The sequence below is a fragment of the Ictidomys tridecemlineatus genome, chromosome 3 (genome assembly GCF_052094955.1).
Source record: "Ictidomys tridecemlineatus isolate mIctTri1 chromosome 3, mIctTri1.hap1, whole genome shotgun sequence".
NCBI lineage: Eukaryota > Metazoa > Chordata > Mammalia > Rodentia > Sciuridae > Ictidomys > Ictidomys tridecemlineatus.
Window position 1 is genome coordinate 129,306,814 of NC_135479.1, and position 24,409 is coordinate 129,331,222.

Consider the following 24,409-nt stretch of genomic DNA (forward strand, 5'->3'; position numbering starts at 1 on the left):
CTCTTTCTTTTCTAGGGTTTTGAGATGAAGTGTGAGCTCATTTATTTGTTGGTTTTTTCTTTTTTTGAGGAATGACCTCCAGGCAATGAATTTCCCTCTTAAAACTGCTTTCATTGTGTCCCATAGATTCCGATATGTTGTGTCTGTATTTTCATTTATCTCTAAGAATTTTTTGATTTCCTCCTTTATGTCTTCTGTAACCCATTGATCATTCAGTAACATATTGTTCATTTTCCAGTTGATGCAGGATTTTGCCTTCCTTCTTTTATCATTGATTTCCAGTTTCATTCCATTATGATCAGATAAGATGCATGGTATTATCTCCACACCTTTATATTTACTAAGAGTTGCCCTATCGCATAATATATGGTCTATCTTTGAGAAGGATCCATGTGCTGCTGAGAAGAACGTATACCCACTTGATGATGGTTGATATATTCTATATATGTCAGTTAAGTCTAGGTTATTGATTGTGTTATTGAGTTCTATAGTTTCTTTATTCAGCTTTTGTTTGGAGGATCTGTCCAATGGTGAAAGCGGTGTGTTGAAGTCACCCATAATTATAGTGTTGTGGTCTATTTGATTCTTGAACTTGAGGAGAGTTTGTCTTATGAATGTTGCAACACCATTATTTGGTGCATACATACTGATAATTGTTATGTCTTGTTGGTGAATGGTTCCTTTTAACAGTATATAGTGTCCTTCTTTATCCTTTTTGATTAACTTAGGTTTGAAGTTGATTTTAGTCGATATGAGTATGGCCACTCCTGCTTGCTTCCGAGGACCATATGAGTGGTATGATTTTTCCCAACCTTTCACCTTCAGCTGTGTATGTCTTTTCCTGTCAGATGAGTCTCCTGAAGGCAGCATATTGTTGGGTCTGTTTTTTTAATCCAAGATACTAGCCTATGTCACTTGATTGGTGAGTTTAAGCCATTAACATTTAGGGTTACTATTGATATATGGTTTGTACTTCCAGTTATGTTTATTTTATTTATTTATTTATTTAAATTTGGCTTGTTTTTCCTCTTTGGTTATTTCCCCCCCTTTACTGAGTTACCTCACACTGTTAGTTTTGGGTGCTGTTTTTCGTTTCCTCTTTTTGTAGTGTTTTGCTCAAAATGCTTTGCAGTGCTGGTTTTCTGGCTGCGAATTCTTTTAACTTTTGTTTATCATGCAATATTTTAATTTCATTGTCAAACCTGAAGCTTAATTTTGTGGATACAATATTCTTGGTTGGAATCCATTATTTTTCAGCATTTGAAATACATTTTTCCAGGATCTTCTTGATTTCAAAGTCTGTGATGAAAAATCAGCTGTTAACCTAATTGGTTTACCCCTGAATGTAATCTGCCTCCTTTCTCTTATAGCTTTTAATATTCTCTCCTTGTTCTGTGTTAGATATCTTCATAATAATGTATCTTGGAATTGGTCTATTACAGTTTTGTATGTTTGGGGTCCTGTAGGCTTCCAGAATTTGGAAGTCCATTCCATCTTTCATTTCTGGGAAGTTTTCTAAGATTATTTCATTCAATAGGTTGCTCATTCCTTTGATTTGGACCTCTATACCTTCTTCTATCCCAATGACTCTTAAGTTTGGTTTTTTTATGACATCCCATATCTCTTGGATGTTTTGCTCGCGTTTTCTTACCAGCCTTTCTGTGTTGGCTGTAGTCTTTTCGAGTTGATAAATTTTGTCTTCATTTCTGATGTTCTGACTTCTAATTGATCTAGACTATTTGTAATATTCTCATTTGAGTTTTTGATTTGATTTATGGTTTCCTGCATTTCTAGGATTACTGTCTGATTTTTTAAAAAAATATCTATCTCCTGGTAGAGTTCATTTTTTGCTATTTGAATCTGCTTATGTAATTCATTTTCAAAGTATTCTTTCATTGTTTGGACTTGCTGTCTAATTACTTCTTTAAGACTCCATTCCATCCGAGTCAGGTATGCCTTGAGTTCTTTCTCTGTCCATTCTTCTGATGCCTCTAGGTTCTCCTGTAAATTTAATCTATCCTGCATTGTTTGTAATCCTTTTTTCCCTTGTTTTTTTTCATGGTGCTCATGTTACTTTCCAACTCTGTTTGACTGCTGTGTTTCTGTTTTCTCCTATAAATTTGTTTTGGTTTTGTATAGCTCCAAGATATTTCCTTTGTGTTGGGAGACAATGTTTAGAGATGTTGGATTCAATTGTGATTTAAGGTAAATTCGTTAGTTTTATTAAAGGCCTATAGATTTTGATGGCATATAGAGAATTGAGGTTTGAACTTAGGATTTTATGTTAAGGTCAGACGATTTGATGGTATGGAGGTTAATATATCTTAGCTTCTTTGGGGGGTTGCTCAAATGCAGGCAGATATTAACAAGAGAATAGACAGAAGTACTTGGGGGTAGTTAAGGGCTTAGGCGGACTATAGACCGTCTCGTAGTATTCATCTATTTGCATTTATTAAATTACACATAATTGGAGTCGTCATGCTTGGGAGGAAAGACAGGGAAAAGTTAAGGAAGCAAACCAAGAAAGAGAGAGGGAGAGAAGAATGAAAGAAAAAAATACAAAAGAAAAGAAGAAATGATAAAAAAAATAATAAAATACAGTAAAATAAATATTACAATTTTTAAAAAAAAGGCACTGTTAGGCTTCTATTTTCTTCGCTTCCAGTAGGTGGTGCTGTGCCTTCCAGATCAAGATTTTGCCCTCCGGGGGCAGGAAACAATCCGTATGAGGCCGCTCCCTCCTCCCCCACCTGGTGTCTCTCCAAACCTGTTAACTTAGGTTTATCCCTGGCCTCTAGTCTCCTCGCTTCTCCCACCAGACAGGCCTTCCCCAGTGTGATACCTCTCCGCAGTTCAAGCTACACTCTGGGCCTACAGTTTCCTGGATGTGGAGCACGGCTATTGGGAACCGGCCCCCTATTGTTTTGATCCCCTCTGATAGCCATTCCTCCCAGAGCTGGCGAGACAGGTTTCCTTTTCACCGCTGGTGGGAGGGGGGAGTTGGAGGTCAGGTGCCTTTACCTTTCCCCACGCCTCTATTCACGCTCACTCTGATAATCACGCCTCTGGAAAGCCAGGGAGAGATTTTATGCAATTTCCCTGGTGTGTGGGAGAAGGGCTAAATGTCACACACCTGTTCTATCACTGAACTTGCTGCGATGAGATCAGGTCTATCGGAAACTGGCAATGGTGACATCAGCTCTCCAAGATGGTGGCCGCTGGCTTCCTCGGTGGGTTGTCCAGTGTGGAGGGCAGATCTGGACTGTTTCTCTCCCCCATCTCAAACCCAGAACTCAGCCTGGAGCATAGTTGGTAGGACCCCACAGAATCCATAGCACCATTTCTCTGCGTTGCTGGCACGTCGGCGCTCGAAGGCTCTGGCTGCGGGGCTGGCCACTGATCAATCAGCCTGAATCTCCAGGCGCATGGTTCACTCGTGATTGAGCCACAGTAATTGACTCTCGGGTGTTGGAAATCCTTCCTCTAGGTTTCAGTGCACCCCAATTTTGCTGGAAATTCCTAACAAGACACCTTCTGGCCGTTCTAACTATTCACCTGTGCAGTGACACGGTACACGGGGGTGACGCACTCTATTCGCCACCATCTCTAGACTCCTGATTATTTTTAAATAGAGATGTGACATAAGATATACTATTGACACATGCCAATAACACTGACATTAGATGATATTAGTAGTTATGATAACACATAATATTATGGACAACAAAAAGATTAAAAATAGCTTTGCATCTTATTTTTATGACTTCTGTTCTCATGTGATCAATGCACAGCATGAACACTGCATGGAGAATCTTGGTTTGGCAAGAATGAATAAGAAAGGCTGGAAAGAGGAACTCTAACTAGAGGATGTTTAAAAAATATAGACAATCAAAGATGAGAGTAGGAAAGAAGCTTTACAATTTGGTAATTGGAATAATACCTAATGCCTTCAAAGGCGCTAAGAAACTTTGCTATTCATAACCAGATCACTGAACATTGCCACCTTTACAAATCTACAGATTCCCTGGTCCTGGAAGAATATAAGTTTTATTTCCCACACCCACACTTCTCATTAAGACAAATTATTTTGTTGTGGATTCCATCGCAGAGCTGCCAAATACTTTCCCCCCAGTCTTGTCCCAGCTGTCAGCCCACCTGGAGCCCAGAAAGCATACCTGGGCAGGGGCAGAGAAAGACACTCTTTCTGCACGGGCAGAGAAGAACAGCCAGAGTGTTCTTCTAGTACGTGGAGGGCATTCAAAACTGTTAACTCTTCCTTCCATCATGTTGGTCTCCTGATTACCTTTTGGCAACAGATAGAAAGACATGTCATTGATGGTAACACAGCCTTTCTCTATTCCTCCTGCAAAGGGATCTACCAAACTGTCCCATTTCCCCACCTCTCCAATTCTATCTTTTCATTGATTTCTGATGCTCTGTCCACCACATCCCCTCTCCTCATGATGTGGTGTCAATGAGAAGAGCTGCCACTGGTTTTTAAACATACCCTCAAGAATCAATTAAAACACAACCATGGAGAGAGGGTGGGGATCTATCTAAGGTAAAAGGAGTATATACTTTACTTCCATGAGGGGATATTTGTTCCAAATCTGGGCATGTTCCTTAAACATTATGGAAAGAGATGAAGATCTAAAGAAAAAGGCAGAGAAAAAGACTACACAAAGATGGTAATGGAGCAAAGATCCTGCTCAGGAAATGTCCAGATGGCTCTTTGGTCTTGGTCAAGAGCCAATATCTGCATAGGCCTGACTTTGTGATTAGGTGTTCTTGACCACGATGTGTGCAGACAAGATGAACTGGTTTAAAAGAGCTGGCTGCAACATTAAGCTAAGAAGGTAGCCAAAAAGCACACAACATAGACATAATTTTTTCAAATCAAGAGCGTGATGGCTCTAAGACTTTAAGAGTAAGCTTCCACACTGGAAAGAAAGAGTGTGCACTCGGAATCCCTTTATTTATAGGGAAATTAACAAAGGAGTTTCTATGGAATGTTCTGACCTAGCCCAAGTGGGTAATGCCCAGGTCCAGAGCTCTGAGAAAGCAGACTTCTTTGCCAAGTGAAGGTGGAGACCACCTGCTTCACACAGCCCAGACAGTGTGCAATGACAGACTAACACCCACTTGGCTCAAGGCTGAGAGAGGATGCTTAATACAGCTCATGCGTGGCTCCCCACAGGGCATAGGATATATGCTCAATGCTATCATTTAATGCTCCTGATGCTGGAAATAACCCACAAGATATCTGAGACCCTAAATGTGGAAAGAGCAAAGTAAACACATAGCACCAAGGTTAACACTAAAATAAGGTAAGTACCTATTCAAAACATTGACCATGTTTCCCATATCTACCTAGTAAGTGCAGTCTTTTATTGCTCTTATGCTCTGGATAAATCAGTTCTTATCTTCAGTAGACAAAGTCCCTGGGAGTTAGGAAGTGGAATACATTAAAGCAGATTTCTAAGTGAGCTGGACTACAAGTTTTATGACAGTGCTAAGTGGTGCTACTGCTAGGCAGAACCCAGAGGCTTGTGATGCCTACATTAAAGGATTCATTGAAGTGCACTAAGTGGCCATTGCCCTAAGGCCACGTTTGCATACAGATTTGGACAGACTTTGCATGAGAAGGAAACAGTGGAAATGAGAGTTGAGTACTCCAAACTCATCTCACCACATTAACTTCCACCACTTGCCTACCAGAGAAGGCCATCCTCACCAACCTTGCCAAGAAGGGCTTTGACTCTGGAGAGTCTTGGCACTGAAAGGAGGACTCCCCTACTTCTCCCCACTAATTTCTGTCTCTGCAGAGAAGCTCCAGCCCTGGAAACCAAAGTCCTCTCTCTAACAGGGGTCTGGTCACTACAGGAAGAGAAGACTCTCACAATCAATTGCTCAGGCTTTGACCAGCATGGGGTGGGCTTGTCTCCCTTCTAGGCTATATTTAATCAGAAGGCCTTCTGTCCAGCCATCAGCCACAACATCCCCACTCCTGTCAATATTTCTTCAGGGCCTGGGGTTGTGGCTCAGTGGTGGTAGAGCGCTTGCCTAGCACATGTGAGGACCCTGGGTTCAATCCTCTGCACCAAATAAAAATAAATAAAATAAAGGTTAAAAAAATTTTTTTCACCCTGTCTGCCATTCTGGAAGTCATGGGGATTGGTGCTGCCTTCATTTCCATAGCTTCTAACAGGGAACAAATATCCTCTGTCCTATAAACCCAACACCACACTGGCCTAGAATGGATTTTGTACAAGTTAGACAGTTTTCCTATGGGGTAAAAAAGGCATGGAGAACAATGATGTCAAAATATTTTTTTCAGGAAACATTGTCCTCCAGTCCTGTTTTTTCTGTAATGCTCCAGAAAATGTTCTGTATGTCAATTAAAATCTGAATTGTCCCTAGACACAGTGGGTAAGGAAAGACAGTCCAGTATCTAGAACTATGGCTGTCAAATAAACTAGTAAATGCTGGCACGTGCCAAATCTTTTTTGCACTGACAATTCTGGATGGGAATTTCTTTATCAGGGTGCACAACCCCAGCTGCTGATGTCATTCTTGTGGGTGAATTTGTTAAAGCAGAAGGTAGAAATGACAACTCAAAAAAATGACCAAGGAGTTACAGACCAATATATTGGTGCATAACTGGATCCAAGTGGCAAGACCTGCCTGGTAAAAAATGTCAGAGGTTCTTTGCTGATGACAAATAAAGAGGAGATAAGCTTTGACATAAGTGGGACATAAATGGGAGTGGAGCTCAGATTTAAAGAAGACTGAAAAGGGCAGGGGAAGCTGCCTGGACAAGCTCCATTGCTTGCTGCACTGGCTGCAGATATGGTGTAATTCCAGATTCGTGGGACCCTCCAGGGGCCGAATTTGATGCAGTCACACAAAAGTCTTTATTGCAAGCTTGAGCCTGGACTCACAACCATTTCCGACGCATCGGTCCCAGGGAGTGAGTCCCAGTCCTTTGTTCAATGAGATTTTATAGGTTATGGGGGGATACTCTATGCGTCACAACATCACACAGCAAATCATTCCATACCGCAGGAAAATCAAACAACAACTCTTTAACATTGATTAGCACATTCACTGGTGGGAACAAGTTGGGTAGGGGTGATTGGTTAGTATAAGAGGGGGGATTCCTTTGAACTGATTGGTTTAAGCCATGGAGGTGTACGTGCTAAACTACATGGTTTCCCAACATGTTATCAACCACCATAAACTACTGGGGGTGTCATCTGGCATCCCAGGTATTTTCCCTGTCTCATGCTGATTGGTGGTTGCTAGGGGGTTGCTATGGGTCCTCACCTAGCCTAACAGAGTCAGGGACACCTGGCGCAGCAGATCTCTCCTGTTATTTGCAGACAAACAACTCAGCAGGGTGGGTATGTGCCTAGGAAGGCTCTGTGGGTTTTTCCAAGGACAAGGGTTATGCCCCCTTCCTTAGGACAGGTCTTGAGGTAGAAGCTGCTGTTATTTATTTATTTTCAAAAATGGAGTCACATCAGTTTCTCAATGTGACAGACTTTCATCAATCAGAATTTTGTTAGTATCAACAAACTCACTGTCTCAACTGAAAATCTGTGGCTCCCAGACATTTCCTCAAGGAACTGTGCATATCTGGGCTGCGGAAAACCAGTGTGAAGCCCCAACTACAAAGCACAGCCTAGGATTTGTGCAGGACAGAGTACAACAAAAATATTCAGTCAGGGGAACTGTCTTCACCCATTGACTTCACAAAACACTATGAGGAGGAGTGGTGATAGGAGTGACATGAGAGAAATATCCAGAAGAGTACAGGAAAAAAAAAAAAAGATCTGGAAAGGGAGGGATAGCAAAGCTAAGAGAAGCACTTGGAGCCACCACCTCTGCCTCTCTTTCCTAAACAGCATGAATGTGGATCAGACACCTTCAGGTCTTACCATCTATATCAATGATGAAAGTCAAATAAAGTATAGTGAGCCAAAATGGACAACCAGCATCTGCAACCTGGACATGTTCTTGTGAAGAATAGAGCTCTACCTCTGCTTCAGTTCTTTCTTCTACATGGGTAAGGGTGATACATTTTGTAACTATAAGAGATGCAGGGGAAGATACTTTGAGGAAGGTATTGTTAGGGGAGGTTTTAGAGCAGTATTTCTGAACTATGGCTACTACAATATTTAAAAAATATATTTTTATTGTTGTAGATGGACACAATACATTTATTTATTTATTTGTTTGTTTGTTTGTTTGTTTGTTTAAGTGGTGCTGAGAATTGAACCCAGTGCCTCACATGTACTAGGCAAGTGCTCTATCTCAGAGCCACAACCCCAGCCCTACAGCAACTCTTTAATATCCATAATTGCACCTCAGAGATTCCGATTTAACTCTTCCAGGTGGAGTCTTATGGTTTGGATATAAAATATATCCCAAAGGCCAGGTGCTAAAGACTTTGTTGCCAGCCTATGTATAGTAGCAGACGGTACAAAGTTTAGGAGGTGGGGGCCTAGTTAGAAGAAGTAAGTCATTAGGTGTATGCCTTTGGCTCCTGTACATTCTTTCTCTCTCTCTCTCTCTCTCTCTCTCTCTCTCTCCACAACCCCTCCTCTCTCCCTCTTTCCTGGCCATGATGAGGTAAGCAGTTTTGCTCTACCATGTATTCCCCACCATGATGTTCTGCCTCATCACAAGCCCACAGCAATGAGGTCTATGGATTGAAACCTCTGAACTAGATGGACTGAAAACTCTGAAACAATGAGCCAAAATAAGTCTTTCCCCCTTTAAGGTGATTTTCTCAGGCATTTTGTCACAGCAATGCAAAACTGACTAACACACTGCTGGTGTGACTCAGCACAATGTACAGCCAGAGGAATGAGAACTTATGCTTCATTTGTGTACAATGTGGCAAAATGCATTCTACTGTCATGTATAACTAATTAGAATAAATTTTTAAAAAGAAGAGTATAGAATAAAAAGCAATTTTCTCCTAAAACAAAAACAAAACCAAAAACTGACTAATACATAGAGTCTAGGCTTCCTTAGTTTTTATGTCTCCTCAGGTGATGCTGATGTGTGGAAAGGTTAAGAAGTCTATTTTACATCTTAGCCCTTTTGCCAAATGAGACTCATTTTGTCCTTGAGCTGCTAAATATCTATAATTTTTAGATCAAATCTTTTAACTTTAATAGCTAACAGATTTAAACCAGCAAGTTACTGTAGCTGAATGCCACCAGGTGTTATATGAAAGATTTAGATAAACTAATCATCATAATGGGCTATGCATGTAATTATAAAAATGTTGAGCTATTCAAGTTTGATTCCACTAAAACAACATCATACATCCGGGGAATTGAGAAGGAAAATAGAAATGACTCCAAAACCCTTGACTCATGTTTGAGTCATATGGAATATTCTCTTAATGATCTTGACTCACTCTGATTTTCAACAACAATAAAAAAAAAATCAATGCTTCAGTGCACATATGTGAATTGCTACTCCTATTGCCCACTTCAGAGAAAACCAGAGTGCCCTGCTTTAAAAGGACTAAATGGAAAATTTGTTGAGACAGCTGGTGGGAGAAGAATTGAATTTTGTTGGCAGGAAGCTTAGGAACACCTATGGACTGAGGTGACCAGCTTCCTTTACAGTGGATAGCACACTACTGGGCATGAACAAAGAAGTGTGGGAGAGAACAGACTTGTCTTGCAACACTGTTTGGACCCAAGGAGAGTGGGAGCTCCTGAGCAGCAATGCCACTTCAGAGATGTCTATTGGCAGCAACTTGTATGACAAGATCATGTTCCCAGCCTGACCTCTGATCCCAGTTACTCTGATCTTCCCACAGGGCTGAATACACTTTTTAGATGTAAAAAGAAGCTCCAGAGGGTGAAGCACCTGTCCCCTACCCTACCCTCTACCTAACTGACCTGAATCAGGATCCCCAGGGTCTCCTGGACTCCCATACACTCCAGCTGTCCTGGAGAGGGGAAGAACAGCTGGCCTGTTATAAACACTTCTACTCAGCAAGGAGCAGTCAACTATGTGATAGCCCCAGGGGCCCTATTTGCCCTTAAAATTCTAGAATCATTGTGTATTATCTAATGAAAATTAGACAATAAATTGGAGGCATTTATATGGAAGGGCACAATTAAACACACATGCATTACCTAAAGAGATTGTCACATACCCAGCCTACACTGGCAAAGGTTAGATAGATAGTCCAATATACAAGTTGAGCCCCTTGCCATTAATTTATATGCCACATTCTCTATTCTCTCACCAGGTGGCCATCAGATGCAGACCCAGGCTCTAAGTAATAAACTTCCTGGTGTCCTGCGGCTTTCTGGTGGCCATTGATGCCCTCATTTTCTACCTGCCAAGAGAAAACCAGAATCATGCCCCAGTCAAAACGATCCTTCTGCTGGGCCACAATAGTCTCCCTGCTCATGATGACAAATGGCTTACTCCCTCCTCCGCCGTCCCACCCCCCCACCCCACCCCCTGCCCCCCCTGCACCCCTGCCCCCCCCCCCCGTCAGTGGCTTGCCCCTAATCAGTACAGCCCCTCCCACTTTGCAGAGAAGCAGAGGCAACAGGGGACAAGGAGGGGCCAGCAGACAGCCACTGCTCCACTTAAGGCTGGGGAGGGACTTCTAAGAAAACACTGCACTTGAGAAAGAGGCTTAAAGAAAGTTTAGAAGTGAATCTGCCCAGGTTTAGTAGGATTTTCTTTGCCCTCAGATGTCTGCTTCGCCCTGTGTCTGGTGGCCAGCCTGCTGGAGACCATCTTCATCACCTACTTTCTTTACCTGCCCTTCACCCAGCCCCCACCCATGACTGGGTGGCTCCACTTCCTGCTGAGGCACTGCACCAGCCCAAGGAGGTGCTGCCCCCTGGGCCTCAGAAAGGCAAAAAGGGCCTAGATCTCAGGCCGGCTCACCTGCCTGCTGAGGAAGCCAGGGCTGCCCACTTTCTCTTCTCATTCCTCCACTTCTATGCTCCTGCCACCTCCTCTGACTTTGTTCCCACCCAGGTGACCTTTACCCTCCATGGCTGAGTTTCTGTCCTCCCCACAGGGCTGAAGAAACCAGTAGACTTGGTAGGGAAGGTGTCAGGTACCAGAAAGGCAGAGCCTAATGGGTCCCCTGAATCGGCAAGAAAGAGCTCAGCAGGAAATGAAGGTCCAGAAGCAGCTCTGATGGAGTGTGGGTAGAGTTAAGCCACCTGGTGGACATCCTGCTGTTCCATCCCTACCTGCCCTTCATGGCTTCCTCCATCGTCATGGTCAATGTCCTCTAGAGTACCTGGGCAGACATCCACAGTTTGAACTTTCTCCTGATCTTAATACCAGCCAGATATAGGCCACTGTCCTAACCCTAGCCACTTATCCCCAGGGACTTCAATGTCCCTTTTTGTATTCCAAAAACTGCAACCCAGAACTACTAACCAGGTTCAGAACAGCCCTGGACAATTTTCTGTCTTCTCACATGACAAGCAAGGTACTTTGTTCCACTCACTTTTTTTGTTCCTGAGCTACATCTAGCTTCTAACTCTTCATTGATGAAAGTCCAGATCAGCGGAGTCTTTCCTTGACTGATCACCCCAATAAGCAATTTCCAGGAAGCACTGGCTCCTTAATATACTTGCTATAATTCCATGAACACTGGGATGGAGAGAATTCTCCTTAAAAGCTTTGATACATCACTCTAAACAGGTGTGATCTGATTTGTTTTTAAGTGTTTCAAGCACTGTCAGAATTCTTTTTTAAATGTCAAGTCTCATTTGCAAGATATTATTTAATTTGCAATAAAATGTTTACAAATGCAAAAATATTCCTTTCATCAACCATTTGTTTTTCACTTTATCTCTCTCGTTCCTGAAATCATTCTTTGAAATAAATAATAAACAGTGTCATGTTTTTATTCTGACAAGTTCCTCTGATTTTACAACATCAAACACAGTGGACCAGGGCTGAGGACTGAGCAGTGGCAGAGCACTTGCCTAGCATGTGTGAGGCACTAGGTTGGATCCTTAGCACCACATAAAAATGAAACAAATAAAATAAAGGGATGCTGTCCATCTAGAAATACAAAAAATAAAAATAAAAAAACACAGTGGACCTTCTGAATATGTATGCTTAAAAAGAACCAAGAAGGATCCCAACCGAAGAGTTCAGGTTCAGCCAGTCAGCCACATGATGGAAGTAAAACTATAGATTTATGTCAAGGCCATGGAATCAGGTCCATGTTATAGTAACACAATAATATGCTTACATGATTTCTGTAAAACAAAAAAATCTATAGATAGATACATAGATGCATAGATACATAGATGATATATAAGCAAAGAAATATGTACAGATAACTAGACACCAGAACATTAGTAAACTTTGTCCTGGACAATGGGTTAGCAGGAAGTGCTATTTTCATTTATATCCTTGTCTGTGTTCTATGAATTGTTTTCAATGAACATGTTTTACTTTTATTATCAGAAGACTAAAAAGACAATTTTTAAAATTATTTTTAGTTGTAATTGAACACATGCCTTTATTTTATTTATTTATGTGGTGCTGAGGATCAAACCCAGTGCTTCACACATGTGAGGCGTTGCTCTACCACTGAGCTACAACTCCAGTCCCTCTAAAGACAATTTTTGAAGATGTGCTTTCTATTAATGGTACTTTACACCTACCTTTATCAGCAGATAACATCCTAAGGAGGATTATAACAGCCAACTTCGAGCCAGCCCTGAGGAGAGACAGAGATTGAAAGGGAAAGGGACAGAATACCAAAGACAAATTTCTGAGTTATATTTCAAGCAGGTGAAAACAGTTCAAGGATTTATTTATATTTCTGCCTCCCCTCGGAGACTGTGTTTTCCTGAAGGACAGGAGCAATGTCTCATCCATATTTATGGTTTAGGACATAGCACCATGCCTGACGCATCCCAGGTGCATCATACAGATCTGTTGAATGAGTGCATGTGTGATGAATGACAGCTAAGTATAAATCCACATTTTACTATCTCTGGCTGTGATCTCTTCATTCCTTCCTGGTTTTTACTTTATTTTTTATACCTAATGTGGAAAATTAGCAACCCATCTTCGTGTGTTTAACTTAACTGAGTTCTTAGAGATATTAATTATATCTTGGCAAAGACATTTCTATTATCAGAGTCCTTATATTTCCTTCCCCTTGGAACATATTTCTCACTCAGAATTCAGAAACTCATCTTTGGTTTTTGCCAATAACTTCAAATAAAGAGCGGCTACCAAGTTTTTGAGGAATTTCTTATGTCTTCTTCTTCTTCTCCTTCTTAATCTTCTTCTTTGTTTTTAAAGTTTTTATTCTAATTTGTTATATGTGACAGCAGAATGCATTACAATTGATATTACACATATAGAGCACAATAGTTCATATCTCTGATTGTATACAAAGTGTATCCACACCATTCATGTCTCCATAAATATACTTAGAGTAATAATGTCCATCTCATTCCACCATCTTTTTTACTCACTCAGCTGCTTAGAGCCTCGCTAAGTTGCTAAACTTGGCTTTGAATTTGCAATCCTCCTACCTCAGTCTCATGAGCCACTGGGATTACGGGAATATGCCCATATCCAGCTCGTCTTGCAATTTTTCTTCATATGTATATGACTTCCGGTTTTCTGTGTCAAGACTATCTTTCAACAATGCCATTTGCAAGAGAACATCCCGTGGGTAAGCTTAGGTTGAAGTGAGCCTTGTGGTCTAAAACATGATCTGACAATGAAGCAAAATATTTTAAGCTGTCATTATCCTAGAAGTGTTAGTAGGAATATTAGGAGTGTTTTATAATTTGGGAGGGGGTACTTCTGGGTTTTGATGTCTCTCTTATTTAAACACACACACACACACACACACACACAATAGCCCTTGTGATGATAATTTTATTTCCTTTTACTCCCTTATTAACCTCTGTTAAGACTATATATTGCGGATTTATGAACTCTGTAAAAATCAGACAATTGCTCCTGGACATAACCTTCTCATGTGCTTGAGCATGTTTCTACCTTCTTGATTGTCATTTCTACTAACTCCCACTCCCTCCCTCATCACTAGTGTCCAGAGGTGCCCTCACAATCTTTTCACATCTCATTGTTTCTTTTCATATTATTTAAATTAGTATGAAAAAACTTTCTCCATGAAAAATTTATCCCTACTTATTCTTTGGCATTCCATATTTCTATCCATTCTTACTGTATGTTTTTGTTTCATCATTGTCCAAATTCCTTCCACCTTCTGGAAATACAAAACATCTACAGGCAGACAGTACATGCTTCACACTATCCCCCTCTTTTCTCATCCCTCTGCTTCTTTTTCTGAAAACCAGGCTCATCTGTCAGCTCTTCACCACTATTTTTCTCTCCTGCCTCCATTAATCTTCCTGTACTTCTTATTACAACTCTTTTCACTATTATTTCTCCTTAATCTTTTGATTAACTCTTATGAAAACCTCCCATCCATATCTGACATTTAAGAAAATGAGTCTATCTTATCACTCTTAAGAATTCAGAATGGACATCTTTATGATGATTTTTCCACATTTGTAGCACAAATGTAGAAATCTATACAAAATAAGTAGCCATTGCTGGGTATGGTGGTGCATGCCTGTAATCCCAGCAACTTGGGAGGCTGAGGCAGGAGGATCATGAGTTCAAAGCCAGCTTCAGCAAAAGCGAGGCACTAAGCAACTTAGTGAGACCCTGTCTTTAAATAAAATACAAAATAGGGCTGGGGATGTGGCTCAGTGGTCAATTGCTCCTGAGTTCAATCCCTGGTCCCCCACCAAAAAAAAGTAGCCCACAAAATACACCTTGAGTCTCCATCTGCTCAAGCTTCAACACCTCAGCCACTGCCACTTTCAAGCTACACTTGATTGGGCCAGAGAGGCCCCAGGAGATTGGCAGTTTTTATCATCATGAAAACTTCCAAGTTTTTTCCCCACTTGGTATTAGTGATTATACAAATTGAAAAGATATGAGTGAGTATACTAAAAAGAAGACTTTACACCTTTCTCATTATTCATTTTCCTCTGGAATAAGCAAATACAGCCAATGGAATTTTCCCTGATCATTGCTATAGTATCTATTCTATGAAAAAGCCAGACTTAAAATATTTCGACAACAAAGATGATGATTCTGATACTGAGACATCAAATGAGTTACCAAAATTTGCAGACGTAACCAGGCCAGAAACAGAAATCAGAACTACTAGTTCCCAATATAATTCTGGACCATACTTATTTTTCTACCGATTGGGGAAATAAATTAATTGCACTGGCATATTATGCATAGATTGATGGAAAAACAGTGCAACACTTAAACTTCTTTTTGCATAGTTGTACCTATCTAATAGGTCTTATTTAGTAATAGTAATATAATAATAGGCTTATTTCATTTTTTCAGAAAAATCTGCTGATGTGGAAATTTGTGATGAAGAATGTGACTCACATGAATCAATCAACCAGAAAAACAAGAGGAGAGTCCTATAGAAGTTCACGCTGATGAAGATGTCCCCATTACTGTGGAAGTTCATGCAATTTCTGAGGATTATGACATACAGACAGAAAACAATTCCTCTGAGAGTCTCCAAGAACAAACTGATGAAGAACCACCAGCTAAAGTTTGTAAAATTCTTGACAAGAGCCAAGCTTTGAATGTGACTATCCAGCAGAAATGGCCTTTATTGCAAGCTAATAGCAGTTGCCCCTATAAATGTGAACTTTTTAAATTTATAGTAAGTACTTTTCTGATTTAAAACAGCATATGATTCTGAAGCATAAAAGTACCGATTCAAATTGTGTTGAGTATGCAAGAAAAGCTTCTCTACCAACATGTTTCTGCTCAAACATGCCAACTACATGAAGAGGATCCCTACATTTATAAATACTGCGATTTACAGGACAGTAATTTTTGAGAACCTCAGCCAGCACATTGCAGACACCCACTTTAGCGATCACCTGTATTGGTGTGAGCAGTGTGACGTGCAGTTCTCCTCGAGCAGTGAGATCTACCTGCATTTCCAGGAGCACAGCTGTGAAGAACAGTATTTGTGTCAGTTCTGTGAACATGAAATGAATGATGCAGAAGACTTGTATAGCCATATGATAAGTGATCATGCATGTAAATTAATAGAACTAAGTGATAAGTATAACAGCGGAGAACATGGACAATACAGCCTCTTAAGCAAAATTACCTTTGACAAATGTAAGAACTTCCTAATATGTTAAGTATGTGGATTTTGGAGTAGATTTCATACAAATGTTAACAGACATGTTGCTGTTGAACACACTAAAATATTTCCTCATGTGTGTAATGACTGTGGGAAGGGCTTTTCAAGTATGCTGGAATATTGCAAGCATTTAAATTCACATTTATTTGAAGGAATTTATTTGTTTCAATATTGTGGATATTCAACTTCATCTAGAGAGTCTCCTGCTAAAACAAAAGTCATGAGGTTGAGGAACTTCAAGTTCCCTCATGACCATTCCCTCCTGCCCTCCCCATCACATGACCTTTTGAAAATAAGTCAGTAACTCCTTTTGGAATATGCATTGAAAGCACAGGTAAGCAAGATGGACAGAAATCCTTTGGTGTAATTCAGGAAAGCCTAAAAAAGCCAGTGGTTTAATTTAGTCCAAGTCCAAAGGCCTGAGACGGAAGGAGCTACAGTGCCAATCATAATCCTGAAACACACAATTCTAGACTTCATAGTCCTAAATGTTGAAATTCCTGAAGTTTAAGATTCTGAAAATAAAAATCCCAAAGATTAAAATTCCAAATGTTGAAATTCTGAAAATCAACATTCCCAAAACTACATTCCCTGCTCCACAAAAAAAAGTACATTAGAATCTATCCAGCATCATGGGAGGCTGAGGCAGGAGGACTGTGAATTCAAGGCCAGCCTCAGCAACATAGCATGTCCCTGTCTCAAAATAAAAAAATAAAGACAAAACAAAGGGCTGGGGATGTGGCTCAGTAATTAAGTGCCCTGGGTTCAATCACTGGTAACAACAACAAAAAAAAAAAAAAAAGAAAGAAAAGAAAAGAAAAGAAAGAAAGAAAGAAAACCAAATTCTGGAGAAGGAGTTAATGTGTTTTCAGTTCACAGGATAGTTGTATCGTGTTAAGTGAAACAAACACTTAACAGTGAGAGATAAAAGTTTAAATGGTAAATATTTTTGGTACTGGGAAAAAGAAAATAACTAAATTGCAGTAGAGGAGCAATAACCAGACTTCCAAATAGGCAACATACATTTAGAAAATGTATAGACCACAGCCACTCTCCAAATACAAAGGCAGCAAGTGTTTTGAAGATGATAGGAAAAATGAAAATACTGGAAAAAAATTTTTAAATCTCTTCTGCTGAATTATTTAGTCACGTATTACTTATGACCCTTAAAACATAGTACCATGCTTACCTTTAAAACAAATGTCCTGTGTCAGAGAATAAAAGAATTTGACAAGCTTAGTGACCCTCTGAATCAAGAAATTGTACAGCTTTAAATATATAAGGAAAGAAGAAAGCATGCATAAAATACTACATACTGCAAAAGCAATGTACAACAGAAAACAGATTCATATTTTTCTGGGGGACAGAGTGGGTGGGAAAAGACAGGAGGGACGAATTACAAAGGGACAAAGAGAACATTTTGGATGATGGATATAATATGTTCACCATGTTGACGATGCTGATGGTTTCATAGGTATACACATATGTCCAAACTTAAAAAATTGAAATTTTTAGTTTATTTTATGCCAATTATACCTCAATAAAGCTGCTTTTATTAGCCAGATATGATGGCACACACCTGTAATCCCAGGGATTCTGGAGGATGAAGCAGGAGGAATGCAAGTTCAAGGTTAACTTAAGCAATTTAGCAAGACGCTGTCTCAAAATGAAAAAGAACTGGGATGGAGCTCAGTAGGGAGTTACCCCTGGGTTTAATTCTTAGTACCATAAAGAGAAGCTGCTTTTAAAATGTGCCCATGATTTTAAAAACTTTAACAATGTATGAGTTTTACATAAAGTGAACTTGAAAGTCCTCTGTATTCCCCGCCTAGACTTACTAATGCCTTTAAAGTCTTTTTTTTATTTGTTCTTTTTTTTTAATATTTAGTTTTTGGTTGTAGTTGGACACAATACCTTTGTTTTATTTATTTACATATGGTGCTGAGGATCAAACCCGGTGCCTCACATGTACTAGGCAAGTGCTCTACCGCTGAGCCACAACCCAGCTCTTTATTTGTTCTTTTTAGTTATATAGGATGGTCGAAACCATTTTGATATATTTTTACAAGCTTGGAATATAACCTTTAAAGTTTTTTGTCAGGGCCTTCCAACCATACCCATGTCCCTTTCCTTCAAGTAGGTAATAGCTATTCTGAATTTTGTATTTATTATCCCCTTTTTATTTTAGTATTTATTATCCCCTTTTAATTTTTCACTGTATACTTGTGCATGTTTAAACAATACATGGCTAAAATGTGTATCTGTTTAGAATACACAACATATTTTACATAGTATACTATATCTATGCTGCAACTCATATTTTATAATTCAACATTGTACTTTTCAGAGTTAATTGGGTTGATAGGTAAAGTGAAGTTCATTCCATACCATTGCTACATATGATTGCAATACTATTGTAACTAATCATATGTAGCTACTGAGCATTTGAAATGTGGCTATTGGGATTGAGGAACTGAATTTTTAATTTTAATTAATTTAATTTTTCATTGCCACATCTGACTAATAGCCATTATAGGGAATAATGGAGTAGTGCCATGTCGCGTGTCCAGCAACTTAAACACTCAGACCTGCCGACCCAAGGACACCATCTGCTGCATTGCACGCAACTAAAACACTCAGGGGTCACTCCAGGGGAACTAGGTTGTGCGAAATAACCACATAAGAGACAGAAATACCTTTTTCTTTGGGGGACCTGTGACAGCTCCTCTGACCTTAAGAGTCTGAGAGAGAGAGAGAGAGAGAGAGACAGAGAGAGAGAGAGAGAGAGAGAGAGAGAGAGAGAGCACACGTGCTGACCCCTTTTATAGAGGAGAAGCCATTCAAATGAGGCAAGGGGTCAAGTTTCTAGGGGCTGAGTCTAGCTTCATGATGTCTGCTGTCAGCAGGTTGACTGACATCTAGGAAAGCCATACCCAAAGGCAGAATAAGAGAAGGGGACACACAAAGGGTGTTTCCATGGAACATTCTATCCTAAACAGGGCAAGGAGTAACATCACAAAGGAACAGGTGAACGTAGTAGCTTGATCCCTGGGAAAGTAGGAAGGCATGCCCAAGCATGAAGACATATTTGCGTTTTCTCTACCCTCAAGATTGGGGCTACCGTCTTTGGTCACTTAAGCAACAAGATCACGGGGTGACCAACAGTGCCACACCAATCAGGAAGGGAAGCAAACGCTGGTCACATGCTATGTTGGCCTCCCACAGTGCCAGAGTCTCTGCCCAACAGTAACATTGCTGGATCAGGCAATAGGTACATCTTCCATTTTAGGAGATCACTACAAATTTTTTTAAAGTGTTTTGTTAGACTAGGATGCAAGAAAAGACCACTGACTCCAATTAAAATCAAATTAAAGCAAGCTTATTATTTCCACTGGCCGGGCTGCCTCTCCCTCCCAAAATGGCGGGAACAAGACAGCACCCCAGCTTTCCTGCAGCCCAGCTTTATAGCCCAGAAAGTTACACAAAGGGGGTTACAGATAACAGAACTCTGACAAGCATCACACTAATGGTAGTTTACATTTTTTTTTGCTGGCCCCAACATCAGAATTTATGAGGACCATTAGAGCCTCAGAGAGGGTCGTTGTCTGGCCAGGGAAGGCCAATATTTATGAGGTGTCACTAAGTTTCAGAGAGGGCTGCTATCTGGTCAGAGAGCCAGGCATGGATGAGTTTCAAGGCACGGGCAGGCATTCCAAGCAGGTTCAGAATTTGCAGTAATTTATAGTAAAGCCGAAATTATCTTTTCATGGTTTTGTGGCGAGATGCCCAATTTTAAGAAAAGATCAGGTTGGGTCTATCAGTTTTACTCCCATCCTCAATGTGTAAGAGTTCCTGGGGCTCTACAATCCCACCAAAACTTCTTTTATAGGACTTAAGTTTTGCCATCTTTGGGGTTTAAAATGGTATCTTATTATGGCTTTAAGTTACTTAATTTGCTTTCCCATAATTACAGATGAGTCTGTTGGGTTTTTTGGCTATTTGTATTTCCTCTCCTATAAAATACAAATTCATAACTTTTGTCCATTTTTTAATATATTGTTTCTCTTTTTTATTGATTTACAGGCAGAATTTGCATATTTTCTACTTTTTTTAATCAATTCCATGTGTTTTAGAAATGTTTTCTCGGTTTGTAACTTGACTTTTCACATTTAGTGTCCCTTAATAAAAATGTTTTTTAAATTTTTAATCTTTTTCTTTTCAGTTCTGATTTCTATGTTTGAGGAAAATCTTACTTATCAAATGTTCAAAGCTTCTTAAATGCGGAGAAACTGCATCACTCATACATTGCTGGTGGGAATGTAAAGTGGCCCAGCCTGTCTGGAAGAGTTACAGTTTCATAACAAGCTGAACATATACAATACAGCAATTGCCCTCTGGGCATTTATTCCAGAGGACTTGTGTTTGCCCAAAACCTGTTCACAGTGTTTGTAGCTGCTTTCTACCCAATAGCTATTATGGTTTAGTTTTGAGGAATCCATCAAAAGCTCCTGTGTGAGTCAATCCAAGAATTTTGCCCAAAACCTGTTCACAGTGTTTGTAGTTGCTTTCTACACAATAGCTGTTATGGTTTAGTTTTGAGGAATCCACCAAAAGCTCCTGTGTGAGTCAATCCAAGAATTTTTAGAGGTGAAAGGATTAGATCCTCCACTGATTGGAATTAACAGTGTGTTGGCGGACAGGGTGTGGCTGAGGAGGTGGGTCACCAGGAACACGCCTTTGGGGTTTTTCTTTTGTGTTTGATGATTGCAGCACCGTTTCTTTCTCTCCCTCCCTCCTTCCCCCCACTCCCCTTTGTGTCTGCCCCTCCTGGTGGTCTTGTTCTGAGTTGCTTTCCTCTACCACATCCCTCTGCCATAATGTTCTGTTCACTTCCCAACCATGGACTGAAACTTTGAAACTGTAAGCCAAAATAAACTTTTCCTTCTCTTTAAGTTGTTCTTGTCAGGTATTTTGGTCACAGCAATGAAACACTGACTCAAACAATAGCTAACCTATGAACAACTTGGCTCTCCTTCAACAAGTGAATGATTAAGCAAACTGTGGTCTCTCCATGTCCTGGAAAACTTCTTAGCAATAAAAAGTAATAACTATTAATACATGTAACAACCTGAATGAATCACCAGAGAATTATGCTGAGAAAGAAAACCCATTCCAAAAGGTTATATACTATACAATTTGAGTTATATAACATTTTTACCCACATTTTTTTTTACTGGTACATTATAGTTGTACATGATGGGATTTGTCATTACATATTCTTTTTTTTAGAATTTTTTAATATTTTATTTTAGTTTAGTTTTTGATGGACACAACATCTTTATTTTATTTTTTATGTGGTGCTGAGGATTCAACCCAGTGCCCTGCGTGTGCCAGGTGAGCATGTTACTGCTTGAACACATCCCCAGCCCCCGTCATTACATTCAAAGCTTCTTAATTGCTGGTGGGAATGTAAAGTGGCCCAGCCTGTTTGGAAGAGTTACAGTTTCATAACAAGCTGAACAAATACAATGCAGCAATTGCACTCTGGGCATTTATTCCAGAGGACTTGTGTTTGCCCAAAACCTGTTCACGGTGTTTGTAGCTGTCATAACATATTCTTACAGGCACACAATGTAACACTATAATTTGGCCAGTATATAACATTTTTGAAATGACAAAATTGTGGAAGAGATTATTGATTGTCAAGGTTTGAAGGGTGGGAAGATAAGAGGTATGGTTCTAAAAGGGTAACACTAGGGATGCTAATGTTGACATTCTGTGTTTTTACTGTATCAATATCCTGGTTGTAATATTGTAGAATAGGCCAGCCTGAAGGTTTTCAGATGTTAGTGTGAATCAGAACCATTTGGAAACTTTCAAGCACATGTTATGCTCAAATTCGGGACCCCCAAAAGACCACCAGAGATCCAAGATTGATGTAAACAGCAAAGAGGTGTTTATTGCGAGCTAGCTCAGTCCTCCATGCACACACAGCAACTGGTGATGCTGAGAGACCCCGAGCCCAGGGTTTGCAGCAGTTTTATGCATTCTTTGGAGAAGGCAAGGACCTCGCTTACATCATAGCATCTCTTAGCAAATCATCACACACCACGGGAAAATCAAATAACAACTCTAAAACATGATTAGCACATTCACTGGCAGGAACATGTTGGGTAAGTGTGATTGGTCAGCACAAAAGGGGTGTTCATTTGAACTGATTGGTTTAAGCCAAGAGGGGTGTATGTGCTGAACTACATGGTTTCCCAACATGTTATCAACCACCATAAACTACTGGGAGGATCATCTGACATCCCAGGTATTTCCCTGTCTCATGTTGATTGGTGGTTGCTAGGGGGTTGCTATGGATCCCCACCTAGCCTGACTGAGTCAGGGACACCTGGCTCAGCAGATCTCTCCTGTTATTTGTAGATAAACAACTTAGTAGGGTGGGAATGTGCCTAGGAGTGCTCTGTGGGTCTTTCCAAGGACAAAGATGATGTCTCTTCCTTGGACAGGCTTTACTGTGAGGTAGAGGCTGGTTTTTTACAAACACACACACACACACACACACACCCCTCGAATATTTTTTTAAAAGCTCATCAATTGATTTTGTGTTCATCTACACTCCATGATGGCCCCAGAGCTGAAAGCTTTTAGAGAAATTAGATGAGTAAGAATAAGCAGGAGAATTCTGTTTCAGAAAAGTAGCTTAATGAGGGTTTGTCTTGATAGACCCAACCTGATCTTTTCTTAAAATTGGGCATCTCGCCACAAAACCATGAAAAGATAATTTCAGCTTTACTATAAATTACTGCAAATTCTGAACCTGCTTGGAATGCCTGCCCGTGCCTTGAACTCACCCATGCCTGGCTCTCTGACCAGATAGCAGCCCTCTCTGAAACTTAGTGACACCTCATAAATATTGGCCTTCCCTGGCCAGACAATGACCCTCTCTGAGGCTCTAATGGTCCTCATAAATTCTGATGTTGGGGCAGCAAAAAACTGTAAACTACCATTAGTGTGATGCTTGTCAGAGTTCTGTTATCTGTAACCCCCTTTGTGTAACTTTCTGGGCTATAAAGCTGGACTGCAGGAAAGCTGGGGTGCTGTCTTGTTCTCGCCATTTTGGGAGGGAGAGGCAGCCCGGCTGGTGGAAATAATAAGCTTGCTTTAATTTGATTTTAATTGGAGTCAGTGGTCTTTTCTTGCATTCTGGTCTAACAGTCTGGGGAGAAACTAGATAGAAGACACTTTATCAAGAGGCTGTTGCAACCATACAAACAAGGAATGTTGCAGATCTCTCTTAGGGGGCTAGTTGTGGGATGTTAGTTAGCTTCATACAAGGAAACTGAGCTTAACTTCTCCATCAAGCCTCTTAAATCATTATTGACAAAAATCCAGAAGGTTCATAGTTGGATAAAGTATACAATTCCAGATCTGCAACAAAATAATTACATATTCTTGCCTTCCAAAATTAGCAGGTGTCCCTGCCATATCCATTCCTTTCCTGGTGGTCCATTGAAAAACCAGCCTCTATCTCAGAGCAAAGCCTGTCCAAGGAAGAGACATCATCTTTGTCCTTGGAAAGACCCACAGAGCACTCCTAGTCACATTCCCACCCTACTAAGTTGTTTATCTACAAATAACAGGAGAGATCTGCTGAGCCAGGTGTCCCTGACTCAGTCAGGCTAGTGGGGATCCATAGCAACCCCCTAGCAGCCACCAAACAGCATGAGACAGGGAAATACCTGGGATGTCAGATGACCCTCCCAGTAGTTTATGGTGGTTGATAACATGTTGGGAAACCATGTAGTTCAGCACATACACCCCTCTTGGCTTAAACCAATCAGTTCAAATGAACACCCCTTTTGTACTGACCAATCACACTTACCCAACTTGTTCCCGCCAGTGAATGTGCTAATCATGTTTTAGAGTTGTTATTTGATTTTCCCGTGGTGTGTGATGATTTGCTAAGAGATGCTATGATGTATGTGAAGTCCCTGCCTTCTCCAAAGAATGTATAAAACTGCTGCAAACCCTGGGCTTGGGGCCTCTCAGGGTCACCAGTTGCTGTGTGTTCGTGGAGGACCGAGCTAGCTCGCAATAAACACCTCTTTGCTGTTTACATCGATCTTGGAT

At 40.4% G+C, this 24,409-nt stretch overlaps 1 protein-coding gene and 1 pseudogene across 1 annotated transcript in view; both read left to right on the top strand.

The window, feature by feature from the left end:
* Nucleotides 1–24,409, top strand: part of LOC101969696 (5-hydroxytryptamine receptor 3C) — a 99,854-nt gene that overhangs the window by 25,416 nt on the left and 50,029 nt on the right. Inside the window, 3 exon segments of the mRNA XM_078041165.1 lie at nucleotides 7,558–7,615; nucleotides 7,892–8,068; nucleotides 9,648–9,805. Of these exon segments, the coding sequence (XP_077897291.1) occupies nucleotides 7,558–7,615; nucleotides 7,892–8,068; nucleotides 9,648–9,805 (393 nt within the window).
* On the top strand, nucleotides 15,017–16,574 carry LOC144375591 (zinc finger protein 639 pseudogene; annotated as a pseudogene).